Raw genomic sequence first — 17,789 nt, 5'->3', positions numbered from 1 at the left:
TATCGAATTTTCATGGAGCATTAAGGGGGTTAATGGGACCTTGAGTTTTAACTTTAAGATAGAGGGGTAAAGGGGATGGGGAGTTTTTTTCTCGGATCCACCTAAACCGTTTTGCACTATAAGCTCGCCCCTATGGAATCTACAATCTATCTACAATATCCTTGAATTGACTCTCGGAATCAAATTGAAACTTTTTGGTCTTTGATCTTTTTAAAATTTTGATTGCTACGAGTCTCTGTTTCACTAGAATCTATACTTAATGAAAGAGCAAAGTAGGTTATAAAAATGTTTTTTTCCATTATATTGCTCCATTGTATCAGGAGCAACCTGGAAGATCGAGTTGAAATTTCTAGAGGGCGATGGGGGCTAAGTGAAACTCAAATTTTGACTTGGCAGAAGGGTTGAGGTAATCCAAAATAAATAACAAAAAAAACCGTGTATCCAGGTTGTCAACATAGCATATTTGCAATATTTTGGGAACGAATCGCGGGAGTCTAGCTAAAAAATTTGATTTTTTTTGGGGGGGGAGGGGGTATGACACAAGAGGGCCTCAGTGTTTATGGGAAAGTGACGTGGGAGCCAATAAATGGGTCTTCGATCCGCCTAAAAGCTTCAGAATTTTTAGTCCCATTGGAAATTCGCATTTATTTATGGTGAAGAAGTGAGGTAAATATAAAAGACATTATGTTCTCTCCGCTGTCAAAGCAGCGCATCTGTAACATCTTGGGAACGAATGGGGGGAGGGGACAGAGTCAGAAATATGAGGAAGTGTTCGGGGAGGGATAAGAGTGCTTAGGAAAGAATCTGTGGGAGAGAGAGAAAGGGAACAAGAGTGCCAAAACAAACTTACCTCCTAAAGATCCTTTGAAAAAGGACTGGAAGTTTCTTTTTGAAAGCTTGAAACTTGTATCCTAAGCTACATACAGCTTTCTATTCTTGTGTCCGTGTTTTGAAAAAAAAGACAAAGAAAGACGTTTTCAAAAAAAGACAAGTGACAGTCAAGCCGTTGAGTGGGTTGGAGAGGGAGGTAGGGGTGTAGCACAACGCTTAGCCTATTTGTAAACCTTGATTAGAATTGGGAAATTTCTTTTATTGGGGTGATATTGATGTTGTGATGACTATAAAACACGGCTCGAAATACAACCTGCTTTATGTTCAGTGCAATTAAGCTAAATATCAAAAAGTTCGTGGTAACGAACTGTAGCAAGGAGCGACCCGGCTCAATAGTAACCAAATCTCTAAAAAATGGAAAAATCCAAAACTCTAAAAATTTTGATACCAATAGCTACATCAAAAGAATCGCATTTTCATGCTGATTTTAAATATATAAGTTTCATCAAGTTTAGTCTTACCCATCAGAAGTTACAAACCTGAGAAAATTTGCCTTATTTTAGAAAATATGGAGAAACACTCCTAAAAGTCATAGAATCTTAACAAAAATCATACCATCAGATTCAGATATCAGAGAACCCCATTGTTGGAGTTTCAAGCTCCAAAGTTTCAAGCTTCAGATGCATGTTTATTTGTTGTTTTTTTTCAGGGGTGATCTTATCGACCCAGTGGTCCTAGAATGTTGCTAGAGGGCTCATTTTAACGGAAATGAAAAGTTCTAGTGCCCTTTTTAAGTTACCAAAAAAATTGGAGGGCACCTAGGCCCCCTCCCACGCTAATTATTTTCCCAAAGTCACCGGATAAAAATTCTGAGATAGCCATTTTATTCAGCGTAGTAGAAATACCTTATAACTGTGTCTTTGGGGACGACTTACTCCCCCACAGTCGCCGTAGGAGGGGCTACAAGTTACAAACTTTGACCAGTGCTTACATATAGTAATGGTTATTGGGAAGCGTACAGACATTTTCAGGGGGATTTTTTGGTTGGGGGAGGGGTTGAAAAGAGGGGGATATATTGGGGGAACTTTCAATCGAGGAATTTGTCATGGGGGAAGAAAATTTCCATGAAGCGAGCGCAGGATTTTCTAGCATTATTAAAAAAAAAACAATAAAAAAATAAATATTAAAACGTTTTTTCAACTGGAAGTATTTAGTAGCATTAAAACTTAAAACGAACAGAAATTATTACATATATGAGGGGCTCACCTCCTCCTAATACCTCGCTCTTTACGCTAAAGTATTTTTAGTAACTTCAACTATTTATTCTATGGCTTTTGTGATTCAGGGGTAATTCTTAAGGAATTGGGACACAATTTAAGCTTTAGTGTAAAGAGCGAGTACTGACGAGGGGCTGAACCCCCTCACATACGTAATAAAAACATGAGAAAATAAAAGTTCGTTACGTAAGCTAATTTGTAAGTTATGTATGTCTTTTACTAATAAAAACATTCGTAAAAAATTAAAAATTCTAGTTGCTTTTTTAAGTAACGAAAAAATCGGAGGGCGACTAGGCCTCCTCCCCCGCTCCTTTTTTCTCAAAATCATTTGATCAAAACTATGAGAAACCCATTTAGCCAAAAAAAAAAAAATATGCAAATTTCGTTTTAATTATTCATCTGTGGGTGAAAGTTTTTTTAACTAAAAGTAAGTAGCGAAATTAAAACTTAAAACGAACAGAAATTACTTCGTATGCGAAAGGGGCTGCTTCCTCATTAACGCCCCGCTCTTTACGCTAAAGTTTTTTTTACTATTTCAAGAAGTAGAGTTGAGAGAAAGAGTCAAATTTTAGCGTAAAGAGCGGGGCGTTGATGAGGAAGCAACCCCTTTCATATACGAAGTAATTTCTGTTCGTTTTAAGTTTTAATTTCGCTCCTTGCTTTCAGTTAAAAAAAACTTGTTTTTTTTTATTTAATCTTAAGTTAAACCTACTGAAAAAAATCTAGTGAGTGGTCTTCTAAAACGGTTTTAATTATAATATAAACTATGTGAACAAATAATCTTACCGCTCTATAGTTTACATGAGACAGTCAATTGAAAACGACCAGCAAAATATTTCTAAATTTTCGAGTGTGACAAAAAAGTGAACTTAAAATTAAAAGTCACCTTAATTGAGTTTGTCATATATAAAGATGTAATAGTATTCAGTATATTCTAGCTAGGTTGTAATCTCTCTCGCGTCGGAAAGTTAAGACTACTTGAGAAAATATATAATAAATTCTTTTCAATTTAAGCTCACTCTGAAAAAACGACAAATTGAACAAATTCTCAATATGTATTTTATTTGTAATATGAAAAATATGGACTATGAAGAAAAATACTCTTCCATGGTCTTTGCAGTTAGTTTCCTAACATATTCCTTCTAATGCCTATAATAATTGAAAACAAAACGTGACAAAACTCTTCTGAACAACTTTGTAAAATGTTTCACTTGAAAAAAAAAAAAATGAACAAAGGGGATCTAAAGAAAATATAGGAATTATTTGGAAACTCGTAGAAAAATTAAGATTTTCCCTGGAGGAATGGAGGAGGTTGACAAGGAGCCTAAAATCAGCACGTTACATTAACATCTAATGAATTAAAAGATGTAAGTTTGTGAAAGTGATGATAATTATTGCATTGATGATTAGTAGTATAGCCCACTAATATTAAAGAAGATTGTCTAAAATGTATCCAGTAGTTACATCAAAATATTGTGGATGAAAGACGTTGACAGCATTCCAATATTGAACTTGCTGTTAATTTACATTTTCGATTGATAATGAGTCAAACGTGACTAAGACCAGTGGTTCCCAACTTATTTTGGGCCATGCCCCACCATACCCTCGTGATATTTAAATTTTATTATTCAAAATATTACGCGTAGTCACCTGAAGGGAGCTTATAAGGCCGAGGCGTTTTTTGCACTAATAAAAAATATTGCCTAAATACAATACTTTTTTATACAGTGTATCACGTCATTGCAGAACTATCTTATTGTTTCTGCTCTTTAAATGTACTTGAATACGACGTCATTGACATTACAGCTGTTTTTTGAATTTAAGGCTCTAAAGTATTGTCAGCCCAAGGGCACATATCATACTCATACCGATGTCATTCCTAAATTTTAACATAACCCACCGGTGGAGCCTGTACCCCAAGTTAGGAATGGCGGTCTTAGACAGTATTGTTGGGATACAGAAATTCATTAATCTTATAATAACCATAACCCTATAACAAATATAATAAAAGCCTTTAACTCTATTAAAAAAAATATAAGTTTTAATGAATCCTGAAGACAGGATGAAAAAAAAAACTGAACGAAAACAGCTAAGTAACGTTCTGTCTTAGGTCTAGGAACAAGAATAGCCTTTGGTCAATTTAAATCAAAACCAGTTTTTAGTTTTGAAAACTTTCATTTTGAGCAAAAGAAACGAGAATAGGTGACCACTCTCATTTTAACTTCAAACTCTTTGGCAAAGAACTCAGTATCAGTAGATACCAAAAAATTATAATAGTAATAAAAACAGTCTAAAACTTTCTAAAAGCAAACGGGAAATTCTCTATACTAAAGGTTCACTTTAGTTTAAATTGGTGGCCACAAAACCCACTACCCAACAAATGACAAATGAAAGAATTTCCGGGCTCGCATTAGCTTTCAGTTTATACACAGTGATATTCAAGCCTGTGCATAATAAGGTGGTTCTTGCCACATAGAAAGCCAAAATTAATCAAAAATTGAGCTTCATAATCAAAAAAGTTACTTAAGTGCTCTTAAAGGAATTAATTTAAGGGTTCAGGTATCTAAGAGTTCTTAAAGCCTCTAATTAAAACGTTGAAACTGCAAATCTTAGAGTTCTTAAATTACAACGTTGAGACAGCGTTGAAACTGCAGATAAAAGCGTCCTGAAATAAAACCATATGCATCGTAAATTTTTCAGAATATTTACCCTGGTCCCATACGATTTTTAAAGCGAAGTTAAGATTTAAACATGCGAAAACCCCTAAAGATATCTGGGTTGTTTTACCCAAAAAGCCATTTGCTTTTATTCCAAAATTTAACTTTGGTTGACCAGAAAGCAATATATTGAAAAAACGACATTTCATTGTTTGTTATCGGTGAAATGTAATAAACTTTCATAGATATATAAATCGATTATCCAGATTTTTTTGGAAAGTAGGAATTGGATTTTAGTCTACTGAGCAGCGAGTTCAGGATATGGCAGCCCCAAAGATTTTGAATAGTTTCCTCATGATTTAAGCTTTACCGTCATTCTTTGCTTTCATCAGATAAAAAGACGCAATTTTTACGTAAGAAAAAGTGAGAGGTTAGGTTATTCACGACGCGCTGCTGGTAGTAAGTTGTCAAACTTTCCATTTGAAAGTTTTCCAATGTGTCATGTTTTTGTTTTTTTTTTGTTTTTTTGGACAAAGTAATCTCCTGAATACTTTTAAAATGTCTGATTTTCTTCCAACATTTATGCAGGCTCTACTCACAATTCTATAAACATCCTTTCATAAATCTTGCCATTCCAACTCTCTCTATGACACATTATCACTCCCCATAAATCCTTAACGTTAGAAAAGTATAATTTCTTTGCCGATTTTTCGAAATTTAATCCCGGCCCATTCATGGTCTTTCTAAAATTTTAAATTTTGTTTCATATTATAATCCACAATCTCAGTGATTTTTTACTACAAACTTTGTTAAAAATCAACTGCCACTTTGGAAAATTTAATATGCAGTGCGTTTTGTTTTAGGATCCTCACTTTGTTGTTTTATCCTCATTGAACTCAAAACCAGATTAAATTTTTTTGATAATTTGGGGTAGTTGGCATTTTTGTGGGTGGGATTACATTTTTCTGGGTTAGCGGGTTGATCCTGAAATAAAACTTTGCTCCCTTTTCCATCTCAAATTTGCTATATACTTGGAAATACTAGCGACACCTTTTATGTTCCCCTATAAGGCCTTTACCGTAATATAAACCCATCAACAAAATTTGCGACGAACTAATTAGAAATATTCGAGAAAATGCTGAAATCAATCAAAATTAGATAACAGTTTGTTTACCAAATCTATGAAATGCTTTCAAGTCTGTAACAAACTATTCGAGTTTTTACCATGATGCCACCTCAAAGTGGTTTTGCTGAATCTTTTTTTTCCAAAAACCCGAGAAAGCAAGTTTGAAAATTTTGACATTTATATATCAGAATCGGTTATACCTAGAGCGCTAATTTTCTAACCATGTAACCAACTTTCACTCAGCAAATCAGCAACTTTCGGCAAAATGGAAAATGTTATATATGATTTGGCAAAACTGCTTTAAAGAGTATGTGATTCGGCAAAGGAGAACTGACAAACATATGCAATTAGGGACATGTTACAGTAATGTCAATTAAACGATTTAAAAGATATTTTTTTTTACAAGATAGTGATTGTAACTCAGTTTCGACAAAAATTGTTACTTTGACAAAACCGCTTTCAGGCAATGATGCTACGAATCCATGATTTCCTATTTTATAAAGTACTTTTTATTCTGTAAATTTCCCAATTTGGCAAAATGCGGCACGTTTTGGGAATTTATATATTTTCGGTTAACACTGATGAAAAAAGGCAAAAGTTTCAAAATTCTGTATAAGCCTTGGGACTCTTTCAATGATTCATTTCTATTTTATTGTGATTTCTGCGTTCACTAAATTGTCACTTTAGTCATTCCTAATAATGGCTTTGCTTCTGATTTGCGTCTTGAGTAAACTGATTTTATTTACCTCATTTCAATACTTTCCCGTCCTTGCTTTGCCAAATTGTTAGAAGAAATACTTTTTCCCCCCTGATTATTTTCGTCTTCCCGTATATCAGTCAGGGGAGGTGGGATATGCTCATTACCCGTCTGGCCTGGGCACTGTTTGTCTTTCGCGTATTTTTCACTTTTTTCCATATAGATTTGTTGAAAAAAAATAATCGACCCGGCAAACATCTCGAGAAAAGAATAAAAGTCTGATTCATCTCTATTTTATTGTGATTTCTAAGTGGCACTAATGTGGCACTTTCGTCATTCCTAATAATGGCTCTGCTTCTGATATGCGTCTTGAGTAAATTGATTTTATTTCCCTCATTTCAACACTTTCCCGTCTTTGCTTTGCCAAATTATGAGAAGAAATACTTCGTTTTCCCTGATTAGCTTCGTCTTCCTGTATGTCAGTCAATCTTGAGATCGATGAAGTCATGGACCGCTTCAGATTTCGACGAAGTCTATATAATGCAGATATAGGCTTTGATTTTATGTCTATGCTTGTGGATTTCTGTAACATGCCAGGCTTTGAAGCCGGTTCCAGGCTTTCAGTTCTTTTTATTTTTTGGAAGGTACGTAATGTCGAGGGGCTTAAGCTCTTGCTTTCAGGTATTGACTGTTTTATTTTTGAGACATAGCTTCGTTCAACAGGGATCCTTGCAGCTTCATCAAGACTTCGAGACTTTTTATTGGTTTTCTTTCGCTCCATTTTCTCTTCATCTTGAATAACCATTTCAAGCAAGTCCTTCTCAGATCTAGTCAAATTTTTCCCACTCTCTGCTTTTCTTTTCAGTCTTTCTACTTTAGATTCTTTACAGTTTTTGCTTTTCGTACTGGTTTGTTTTGCTATTTCTTTTGCCAATAAAGCTAACTCCCAGTTGTCACTTAGCATTTCATCTTCTTCTTCAGATGAGGAGTCATCCATATCATTTGAAATAAAGTCTTCTTCTGGCTCAATCTGAATTATCGTTTCATCGCTTCTGGAAAATTGCTGCTTAACTGAAAGAGGCTTTATGGCTGGAGGTAGGCCTCGCGATTCTTGTATTTCTTCTTCAGACAACTCTTCCCAAGATGATGGTATGTATTCTTCATCTTCTTCTAGATCAGCAAGGTTTGAGTGTGAGCTCGATCGGTATATGATCGAATCAAATGATTCACCCCGCTGGAAAAAAGAAGTATTTATAGTGAATTCATTGAGAAAAAATTCAGATTGACTAAAGTTTTTCGGAGATTTATGTTTTTAGATAATAGCCGCATTTTCTAACTTCTAATTGTTCAGGAAACAAAATTTCCAATATGACCTTTGACAAGCCTTGTCCACTTTATATTTTCTTTTTTGTTACTGAAAATCAGCTAATGCTTAAATACTATGTGTGTTTTCCCCATCTAATATAGACTACGGAGCCTTTTTGGGATAACTAAATAAAAAAATATTTTTTTTCAACTGAAAGTAGGGAGCAACACTAAAAATTAAAACGAACAGAAATTATTACATATGTGAAGGGTGTTGTCTCCTCCTCAAACCTCACTCTTTACGCAAAAGTTTGTTAGTACTTCTGAAAAAGCGTTTTTACTGTTCTAATTCGGTTTCAGAACTCATTCTTAAAGAATTGGGGCAAAATTCAAATTTGGATCGAATCGATTTGGTGGATCGAATCCCATTTATTCAGCTTCAAGCGGTACCTGTAGGTGTTAAATTTATTTAGCTTCTTTATTAGCAAACTTTCTCTCAAATAAAAACTTCGTAATAAAAAAAACTTTTCTTTCCACACTCTTTTTTACAGATTACGTGCTGTTCACTTCGTTCTTTGGGTCGAAAGACTAACTTTCAATTACTGTATTCAAAAAGTATCAACATATATTTTAGGACAAGAACAGTAAATGTATTCACTAGATTTATTGAAGTTCGTGCTTCAACTGCACTTTCAAGTTTGTCAAGAAGATTCTGTTCGCTATATTTTTAAAATTATTTCGGAAACTTTTTCTACAAAAAAAGTTATTCAAAAAAAGAGCTACATCATACCCAAGACGAGAAGATATAAACTCAAATAATTTTTCAACTTGAAAACGACAATAGATTAGTAGCAATAAATAAATAAAACCCAAAAAGAGCAAAAATTACACCAAATGACCAATTCAAACTTAAAACAAGAAGAAAATAGGACAAAGAAGAATAGAGTTAGTGCCCCCTGTGCCTTCTAAGGACCAGAACGTCATTTGCGTTTTAATAAAAATATTTTTTTGATCTGTATTTTATATCTCTCATAACATAAAAAAGAATCACCGTAATATCAAGGGGATTGACATATCGATATACACTGATATTAATTAAAAAAAAATTACAAAATAGGTTTTTCAAAAAAATGAAAAGAGCTCTATTAAGCCAAGAATGAGTAAAAATAAAGTCAAATAATATTCTAAGCGTAAAATTACCACAAATCCACTATCAGTAAGTAAATGAAACTCAAAACGAACATAAATTACAATAAATAACCGAGTCAAACCAAGATCGAACAAAAATTAACATGAGTAGGGCTAATAGCCTCCATTCCTTCTCAAGACAAGAACATAATTAGCGCTTTACTGAACAAAAAAAAGCAAATGACTGTTTATCAGTATAATTGACATGTACTGATATTTATTCCTTAAATTTTTGACCATTTATTTTTTTGATGAAAGTAAGAAACACACACAACTTAGAAACAATGGGGAAATTTTCTCAATACAATGGAATTTAATTCAACGACCATTTTGGCCCTATGTCCAAGGGCCGTCTTTAGCACAACACCAAATATATATAAATATATATATATATATATATATATATATATATATATATATATATATATATATATATATATATATATATATATATATATATATATATATATATATATATATATACAAAATGCGAACTTTATAACTAAAAATATTTTTAAAGCTTTTTAAAACAGTACTAGCATCCTTACTTCAAAGAACCTTAACCATGACTGATAAATAAAATGATGCGAGATGATAAATGATCTTTTCTTAAAGTATTCTCTGAAGGTTTCAACTTATTACCCAAATAAATTATTGAAATACGCTATTTTGACAATGTGCATGCAGACAACGTGTTTGATTTAGTTCAAATTTTCTTTTAATACTGTAAATGGAGTAGTGTGGTAGTAGTAGTGGTGATTGTAGTAATATTGTTAGTAAGGACATATTGCCTTTTTGATCATATCCCTTATAATTTTCTGAATGTTCCAGATCAACATACTAGTTATTCCTGTGTTACGCGCTTTTGACAATCCGTATACACGTAACGTGTTTAGATTTAGTTTAACGCTCTCCTCAACATTCTCTGAAAGTCTCTTCTGAATAGCCTTCGTCTACATGGAAAGTAAAGTTCAAATATGCATACCTTTCTCAATGACATATACTAGGTGTAAACAATGAACGAATTGCCTAACTTATAGCCCTTGTCCTGAGGACTGTGGCGAGGTTGACATTCCTAAAGACATAATTACTGGAACTTTCAACAAGACTGAACAAAATAGCTCTATTAAAATTTCGATCGGATATATTTTGGGGAATGATAGGCTTGAGGGGAGGGGGTTGATTACCCACCATTCACTTTTGACTCTTAAAAAGGGTACTAAACTTCCAACTTCCAATCAAATGAGCTCTATCCGATCCAAAGTTTATACGACTACCCGTTCCATAACAACCATATATGACCAGGGCATAACTTACAACCCTTGCCCTAAGGGCGTGTGTGTGTGTGTGTGTGGGGGGGTTGTTACCCTAAAAGACATAATTTTCACTTTTTTAACTATGCTGAACAAAATCTCAAAATTTTGATTGGGTGTATTTGGGGAAGTGGTGTGCGTGGGAGGAAGGTTAGTTGCCCTCTAATCACTTTTGACTATTAAAAGAGGCACTATCCCCTTAAAATCCTCACCCTCAAGGCTGTGAAGGGTTTTTCATCCTCATAAATATAATTTCCAGGGCTTTTAACTTTGTTGAACAAAATGGCTATCTCAAAATTTTGATTGAATGTGTTTGGGGGAATGGTGGGCATGGAAGAGGTGTTAGTTTCCTTTTAGTCACTTTCGACTATCAAAAGGTACACTAGCTCCTTCAATTCCCAATCGAATGAGCCTTTTTAAAATTTTCTACGACAACAAATGGCAATCTTAAAATTTCTATTAGATAATTTTATGAAAATACGAGGTGTTGGGGGGATCTCCACCCTCCGATCATTCTGAACCTTAAAGAAGGCACTAGAATTTCTGATTTCCAATCCAATGAGCCCCCTCCTAAGTTTATACGATCACCTATTCTATATAAACTTTAAATTCCCCTAGTGCATAACTTAAAACCCTTTCCCCAAAGACTGTGGGGGGGGGGGTTGTCATCTTCAAATACATAATTTCCAGACCTTTAGAAACTTGGCTGTCTAAAATTTTGATTTGATGTGTTTGGGGGAATGGTTGCCGTGGGAGGGGGTTATCCACCCTCCTATTCATCTGAATGTCAAAAAGGGCACTAAAACTCTGATTAGCAATCCAATGAGCCCCTTTGGACGTTTATTTGATCACCCTTTCTATATAACCTTATATGCCTCAGGGCACAACTTGCAACCCTAGCCCTGAGGGCTCTGGGAGGGTTTTTATCTTCGAAGATAAAATTTTTGGACCTTTCAACTGCATTGAACAAATAGCTGTCTCAAAATTTCGATTCTAATGTGTTTGTGGAAATGATGCACTGTTGCAGAGCTACAAAGTGGCATTAGATATTGAGGCCGAACTAATGAAAGTGTGCAATCCGTCAAACTCAATTCGTGTTATAGAACATGATGCCATTGCGGTCTCTTATGGGCATGCTCAAAGACTCGATTAATACCATGGAATTGGTAGAGGTGTTTGAGACGTTGGGTGGAGAAGATGGCATAGGTTCAGCTATTGTTGCACTTGTTAAAACAGCTAATAAGTTAATTTCACGTCTGCGCAATATAAACTATCCAATGTCTCCGTCACCAGAAGACGAGTTGCTAACTAAAAAATAAAAATTTTTGTGGGGTTTGTAAGAAAAAAATTGTTGACGGTAGTAGGGAAGTGTCAGTCCGCGACAATGATCACTTAAGAAATCTTATTTTATCAGGAGGGGGAGTAAATTTCGTGGACTGGAACTTAAATCTTGTAATTTAAACGTTAAACAGCACAAGCACCATTCCTGCTATGATTTGAAATTCATACTACTAGCTTTGGCACGCGTGCAGAAAGGTGAAGTTGTAGATGGCACATGGGTAGATGAGTCTTTGTCATATAACATCGTACACAAATCCTCTGAGAAGTTGCTAAACTTAGAATTCAAATGGAAAGCGGTTGAAAATGGTAATACCTACTCGAATAAAATCTGTTTTTTAGATTCCTATCCTTTTTTTTCCCAAATCCGTAAGTCAACTCATTCAAGTACAGAAAATTGACGATTTTAATAGTTTTTCCCCCTCCTTAAACAGCACTAACCAGATGATGAAATGTATGATTTATTAACGTGTTAGGGCATATACCAGTATGAGTACTACAACCCACCTCGAGGATACTTGAGGAAAAATTGCCGCCCATCGAAGCGTTTTCTGATTCATTTTAAGATCGCCAATGCACCACTGCTGATTATGAACTTTGGGCCTAGGCCCAAAAATCCTTTTTGGCCTTTAAAAATTTTAAAAATATGTATGAAGTTTGGGCCTAGGGAGGGTGTAAAAATGGCGAGGATTTGGGATATTGTCTGTAAGAACATGGATAAAATTTACGAGGTATTTGGAATAGATTTGAAATATTATTTTTCAACTCCTCATCTGGTGATGAATCTAAATATTAAAACTAGTAAAGAAGAAATAGGTGTGACCACCGAAGTGAATCAGCATTTATTCGTAGAGAGATCAATGAGGAGGGGGTATGTTTTTCACAGGGATCATGTCCTGGAAACTGACCCAACTGGACAACGAACCGGTGAAAAGTCGAATGTGGCTTGCTTGGATATTAATTCCCTTTATCCAACTGCAATGTCTCACTTTTCTTTGCCATGTGGGAATTACAAATGCCTGGACTGGCCTTCTGCTCCAAATTTGCCCGACATTTATACTGTTGAGGAGAATGGACAACAAGGATGGTTTTTCGAAATTGATGGTGAGATACCAATGGAAATTCTTGACTCAGTAAAGGATTGTTTTCCCGTCCATAAGCAGAACGGTGCTTAGGGATTCATTGAATCCCATCAGTTTATATTTTAAAAGAGGAATGGGGTATGCACTGGACACCCTCAAGACAGAAACCTATTGCCGGCCTTCATCCGAAACAGAATATTTGTTGTACATCACGTTCTTTTGTGGTGGATCCTGTCCAACGGTTCGAAGGTCATGAAGATTCATAGAGCCCTCCAATTCGACTAAAAGCCATGTTTGAAGACGTTTATTGACACCTTTTTCAGTAAACGATCTGAGGCAAAAACGAGGGTTGAAAAAGAAATCCTTAAGCTCATTTTAAATTCAGTCTTCAGTAATATGTGCGAGGGTGTGCGCATATAAGAGTCGTTGTGACGATGTAACTGACCCAAAAGAATGTTTCTGAATCATTGCAGATCTGAATCTCACATCGTTAACGATCATAGACTCCAATATATTCCTTTTCCAAAGAAAAGAGATTCGTAATCTATATATATGAAAATAAGTTGTTTGTGTACTGACGTCATGTTTGTCCGCTGTCGAGTGACGTCATGTTTGTCAAATGACGCCATTATAAGGATTGGGCATTATGCCGTCATGAAGTTGTTTGTCAACTGACGTCATGTTTGTCGACTGTATATGACGTCATTATATAAGTATATAACAAGGCCTTTCAAAGAGAAATTTTTAATATAGATCTTAAAATGACAGAAAAAACAGCAAAGGAAGCTGCTCAAAGAGTTAATTCAAAGAGAAATTTTAGTATAAATCCTACAATGGCAGAAGAAACAGCCGAGGAAGTTGCTCAAAGAGTTAATGCCAAAAGGCTTGCGGCTAATAGAGAAAGTAAGAAAAGAAAGCGTGCCGAGGAATCACAACAACAGCGTGAAAACAGGCTTGCGTCTCAAAGAGAAATTACCAAAAGAAAGCGTGCCGTGGAAGCTGCTCAAAGAGTTAATTTAAAGAGAAATTTTAGTATAAATCCTACAATGGCAGAAGAAACAGCCGAGGAAGCAGCTCAAAGAGTTAAGGCCAAAAGGCTTGTGGCTAATAGAGAAAGTAAGAAAAGAAAGCGTGCCGAGGAATCACAACAACAGCGTGAAAACAGGCTTGCGTCTTGAAGAGAAATTACCTAAACTTAAACTTACGATTTAGTGTAAAGAGCGAGGTATTAACGAGGGTACAAACCCCCTCGTATACATAATAAAAATATAAGGTTATGAAAGTTTGTTACGTAAGTTAATTCTTAAGTTACGTATATTTTTTACTAATAAAAACGTTCATTAAAAATTAAAAGTCCTAGTTGCCTTTTTAAGTAACCGAAAAATTGGAGGGCAACTAGGCCTCCTTCTCCACCCCTTATTTCTCAAAATCGTCTGATCAAAACTAAGAGAAAGCCATTTAGCCAAAAAAAGAATTAATATACAAATTTCATTTTAATAATTTATGTGCGGAGAGCCAAAACCAAACAAGCATTAATTCAAAAACGTTCAGAAATGAAATAAAAAAAACTAATTTTTTTAGCTGAAAGTAAGGAGCGACATTAACACTTAAAACGAACAGAAATTACTCCGTATATGAAATGAGTTGTCCCCTCCGCAATCCCTCGCTCTTTACGCTAAAGTTTGATTCTTTGCCACAATTCTACTTTTTAAAACAATTAAAAGCTTTAGCGTAAAGAGCGAGGGATTGCGGAGGGGACAACTCATTTCATATACGGAGTAATTTCTGTTCGTTTTAAGTTTTAATGTCGCTCCTTACTTTCAGCTAAAAAAAATTTTTTTTTTATTTAATATCCTATTAAGACCTACTTTTTTAAACTTTTCATTGAGACAGCCCTTCTTTTCTAGCTAGGACTTGAGGAAACAGCCTTTCTTGGCTTTGATATTTATTGACGATAAGGTATAAAAGAGTTTTGCTGAGGTAAAGGAGGAGAAAAACTTTTATTCGGTATACGAGTTGGCTTTTTCTCTTCTTTCTTTGTAAAAAGGCTCTGCATGGATTATAAATTTGCCTGGAACGCCAACCTTTCTAGGATTTGATATTTCTTGGCGATAAGGGATAATCGAGTTTCGCCGATGCAAAGGAAGACGAAACTTACATTCTTTCCATGATTAAGCTTTTGTCTCATATTGCTTTGTAAAACCGTATTGCTCTTATTTTTTTCAATGCAACAGCGGAAGCAAATCTCTTTGACCTTACCGGACCGAAAACCGAAATGAACCGGAACCGAAAATGTAAAAGAGATTTGCTTCTGCTGTTGCACTGAAAAAATGAGAACAATAAACTATAAGTAATTAGTTTATTAGGTATAAGTTTGTTTGTTTTTATTAATGTCTTTTAGTTTTACTGCTGATGATGAACACTGTATATGTGTTCGAAATATCCAGTTAAAATTTTTTACATCTGTTAACTGTCAATTAAAAGGTTTCATCCCTATTCTGAACTGGTTTACTTTCGTCATGGAAAGGCAGTGTGGTCTTCGAAGTTATCTACAGAGAGTGAGAGACAAAAATACCTAAAAACACACAGGACAAAAGTCCGACATACATGAGGACAAGCAAACATCCACTCAGACAGAAAGGCACAGAGAAAGAGAAAGAGAGAGAGAAAGAGAGAGAGAAGCGCCTACAGACACACTGAGTCAGACTTACAAACAAAATAAGACAGAGAGGAGGACGATAGCAAGCATCTGCTCAGACAGACAAGCACAAAAGGAGACACACGGAGTCTGAAATGCAAACACACGAAGACAGAAACCGGGACAAGTAAACATCTACTCAGACACCCAGGCACAGAGGGAGAGACAAGAACACCTAGGAGTACATAGTCAGACACCTAAACACACAAAGACAGACATGGGGACAAGATAACACTCACAGGAAAAGAGAGCGAAAGAGACAACAACAATTAAAAACACACAAAGACAAACAAGGGGATAAACAAACATCCGCACAGACACAGAGGCACACAGGATGAGAGAGAAAAAAGACCTTCAAACACACAGAGTCTGACACACAAACACACGAATTGACTTCTTTTTAGAGTTAAAGACATATGAAGTAGGAATTTATGAAGATTCAGTCAAACACTGACGCTGCTTTTAGCTCACATGTGGTATACTAGAGTCTGATATAGATGAATTAGGTTTTTACTAAAGTCTGAGAGAAACGAATCGGATTCTTTTTAGAGTTAGAGTCATATGAAGTGGGAATTTATCAGAATTCGATCAAACACAGACACTACTATCAGATCACAACTTGTATACTAGAGTCTGAAATAGATGAATTAGGTTTCTACCAAAGTCTGAGAGAGATGAATCGAATTCTTTTAGAGTTAGAGACCTATGAAGTGGGAATTTATAAGAATACAGTCATACAATATGACATATAAAGTAGTAGTAAACTACATATAAAGTAGGAATTTATCACGATTTGGTCAAACACAGGCACTACTATCAGCTCACAAGTGGTATACTAGAGTTTGAAATAGATAAATTAGGTTTTTACAAAAGTCTGAGAAAGATAAATCGAAATCTTTTTAGAGTTAGAAACATAAGAAGCGGGGAATTTGTGAAGATTCAGTCAAACACAGACGCTAGTATCATCTCACAAGTGGTATACTATATTCTGGAATAGATGAACTAGGTTTTTACCATATTCTGAGAGAGATGAATTGGATTCTTTTTAGAGTTAGAGACATATGCAGTGGGAATTTACTAAGATTCAGTCAAATACAGATACTACTAACGGCTCACAAGTGGTATACTAGAATCTGAAATAGATGAATTAGATTCTTACCAAAGTCTAAGAGAGATGAATTGGATTCTTTTTAGGTTTAGAGACCTATGAAGTGGGAATTTATCAAGATTCAGTGGAATAAACATGCTACTATCAGTTCACAAGTGGTGGAGTCTGAAATCGATGAATTAAGTCTTTACCAAAGTCCAAGAGAGATGAATCAATTTACTTTTAGAGTTAAAGACATATGAATTGTTTTCACACAACTGATAGAAACACAATTGATTTCTTACCTGCACCTTGGGTACCCGCGGTCAACATACAACCACACCTTTTTTTTAAATAACTTCGGCCAAGTTAGTTTAGTTTAGGTTCACTTAGCATCGCGTGCAATACTAAGTGAACCTAAATTAATCTAAGTTGAATGAAATTATTTGAAAAAAGGTGCAGTTGTAAGTTGGCTGCAGGTATCCAGGGTGCAGGTAAAAAATCAATTGTGTTGCCCTCAGTTGTGTGTTCTCACTTCATATGTCTCTCAATCTAAAAAAATGGATTCATCTCTCTCAGACTTTGGTAAAAACCTACTTTATCTATTCCAGACAGTAAATAACTTGTCTCTCCTTTTATTCAGTGAAGATCGAATATTTGTCAATTAAGTCCTGAAGTAAAATTTTCCTGACAGAAAATAACTTCATACAATTTAGGTTAATTTAGGTTTACTTAGTGTGGCATGCAACACCAAGTGAACTTAAATCAACCTAACTTGAATGTAGTTATTTGAAAAGAAAAGGTGCGGTTTTATGTTGACAGCAGGTACCCAGCCTGCAGATAAAAAATCAATTGTGTTGCCATCATTTGTGCCTTCCCAGTTCATATGTCCTTAACTCAAAACAGAAAACGATTCATCCCTCTCAGACTTTGGCAAAAACCTACTTTATCTATTTCAGACAGTAAATGACTGGTCACTCCTTTTATTCAGTGAAGATCGACTATTTGCTAATTATTTCCTGACAGGATTATTTAGGTCATTCACTCAAAAGCGTCGGATATCTGTCTGGGAGACAGGTTACGTAAGTAGGTCATTGCTCTACTTTAGTATTGGGAAGATGTAGTGCCTAAATAAGGGTGAAAATTCTCTATCAATATCACCACCATTACTGCTTGTTCAATATTCTAGT

At 35.1% G+C, this 17,789-nt stretch overlaps 1 protein-coding gene across 7 annotated transcripts in view; it reads right to left on the bottom strand.

The window, feature by feature from the left end:
- Positions 1–2,838: 2,838 nt before the first annotated feature.
- The window catches only part of LOC136025976 (uncharacterized), a 391,881-nt gene continuing 376,930 nt past the window's right edge, over positions 2,839–17,789 (bottom strand). For all 7 annotated transcript variants that reach the window (XM_065702101.1, XM_065702103.1, XM_065702104.1 and 4 more), the window contains one exon: positions 2,839–7,822. In XM_065702101.1, the coding sequence (XP_065558173.1) occupies positions 6,905–7,822 (918 nt within the window). In that variant the 3' untranslated portion in view covers positions 2,839–6,904. The remainder of the gene's footprint in view (positions 7,823–17,789) is intronic.

Source organism: Artemia franciscana, chromosome 4 (genome assembly GCF_032884065.1).
Source record: "Artemia franciscana chromosome 4, ASM3288406v1, whole genome shotgun sequence".
Taxonomy (NCBI): domain Eukaryota; kingdom Metazoa; phylum Arthropoda; class Branchiopoda; order Anostraca; family Artemiidae; genus Artemia; species Artemia franciscana.
This window is presented reverse-complemented; position numbering and strand designations above follow the sequence as displayed.